Below are 1,863 nucleotides of genomic sequence, written 5' to 3'. Positions count from 1 at the left end.
TACTTTAAACAAGAAAATAAAATTTTAAAAAATGTGGGGGGATTTTGAACACATATTAAGTATCATGCAGATATCACACAGATGTAGCAAAAACTATAAAACTGGAACTTGAATAACTGAGGTTTGGGAAAACTTTTGTCACAGCCCATGAAGAATAACAGGGAAAGTGTTTTTAACCAATTGTTTTGCATGTTCGGGTATCGCTAAACCCACCGATACTTATGTAGATCAGAGTATCGCTAGAATCCACCGATACTTATGTAGATCACTATGATCACCATATCTGATTTCCAACCATGTGTATCCTCTTTCTAGATGTCATTCTTGTGTTCTGTTACCCAAAAACCATCATCACCAAAATCCCCGAGTGTCCCTATGGATGGGAAGTACATCAGCTGGCCCTGGGCGGGCTGTGTTACAATGGGGTCCATGAAGGAGGATACTACCAATTTGTAATCCCAGATTTGTCACCTAAAAACAAGTCCTATTGTGGAACCCAGTCCGAGGTAAGTTCAGCCCACACAATGAGGAGTCGCTAAGACGAGAGCTGGGCCCAAGAATAAGATGTCTGCTGTCCATTCTTAGAAAGATTTAGAATTCACCCATTTCCTTTTAAGAGTTAATCTCATTTCCTGGGATGTCAATGTCATTTAAATTCTTCTCTTCTGCCTAGTTTAGGTGACTCTTTGGATTTGAATTTTAGTCTCTTGATTGGTTGCCAGAGCCAACTAGGCCACCTTCTGTGAATAGAGCAACATACATTTCCCACCTCTACTTTGCTTTGAGGTCTGAGCCTGTGCTCAAAAGCTGCTTCCTGGGTTGGATGGGTGGGACATCTTCTGCCCCAGGCTTTGAACTGGTGGTAAAGGGCATTGTAAAGGAGTAACCAAACTATAACACAATTCATAATGAGCTCTTGTGAACTACCCAGGAAAGGTCATCAGAATGTAAAGGAACCATAGACAACCTCTTGCATATCCTTTATGACAGAGGAGAAATCTGCAACCTCCCAATAAAGCCACTAGTTGGAGTGGATACAACATTCAATATACAGCACTCAACTTAAATTATTTTAAATGATCGTAGTTGAACAGGCTCAAGAACTCTTTATAAAAATGACCAACCCACCCAGACAAAAAGAATGGGTGCTGCTCTCAATGGCAGATATTCATGTCTGCCCATGGGGTAGTTTTCTGAGCCAACTTCAATCACTTTTCTCAGAATCCTCCTTCTCCTCATGGGGGTACAGGTCCACCTTAACTGCCTTCTTCCTTCCTCCAGTACAAGCCCCCCATCTACCACTTCTACAGCCACATTGTTTCCAATGACAGCACAGTGATTGTGAAGAACCAGCCCGTGAACTACTCCTTTTCCTGCACCTACCACTCCACCTACTTGGTGAACCAGGCTGCCTTTGACCAGAGGTAAGTTTCTCAGAGTGGGGGGCTGGCCGCCTTGCGTGTGCTCTGCAGTCCTTGTCAATCAGGCATATTTCAGTCCTTATGCAAAATTCTCTCCCCTTTTCAGAGTGGCCACTGTTCACGTGAAGAACGGGAGCATGGGCACATTTGAAAGCCAATTGTCTCTCAACTTCTACACTGTAAGTGGTCTCCAGGTTCCCATGACTGCCCTGTGGCCTCTTGAGGAGAGGATGGGATCCTTCCTTGGGATTCACTCTTCCCTAAGCTCTATGCAGAACTCCATTCTTATATTCAAGCTGAGATGTAAGCTTTGGTCTACCTTTAAACCTCTTTAAAACCTACATGCAGCAGGAAGGCAGATTCCTAGACTGGATGGAAGAGCTGAGAGGTACTACAGAGAAAAGAGGTCAGTCAGCCTTCCCATTTCATAGATAAGAAAATT

The 1,863-nt window shown here is 43.5% G+C and overlaps 1 protein-coding gene across 1 annotated transcript; it reads left to right on the top strand.

The window, feature by feature from the left end:
• Positions 1–315: 315 nt before the first annotated feature.
• On the top strand, positions 316–1,600 carry LOC102764519 (beta-tectorin; the record flags this gene model as incomplete). The annotated part of the gene is made up of 3 exons (XM_006777783.2): positions 316–506; positions 1,282–1,424; positions 1,528–1,600. Coding segments are annotated over 3 exons (407 nt in total), but the record flags the coding sequence as incomplete, so codon positions are not given.
• Positions 1,601–1,863: the final 263 nt, after the last annotated feature.

Source organism: Myotis davidii, unplaced genomic scaffold (genome assembly GCF_000327345.1).
Source record: "Myotis davidii unplaced genomic scaffold, ASM32734v1 C64236608, whole genome shotgun sequence".
NCBI classification, from domain to species: domain Eukaryota; kingdom Metazoa; phylum Chordata; class Mammalia; order Chiroptera; family Vespertilionidae; genus Myotis; species Myotis davidii.
This window is presented reverse-complemented; position numbering and strand designations above follow the sequence as displayed.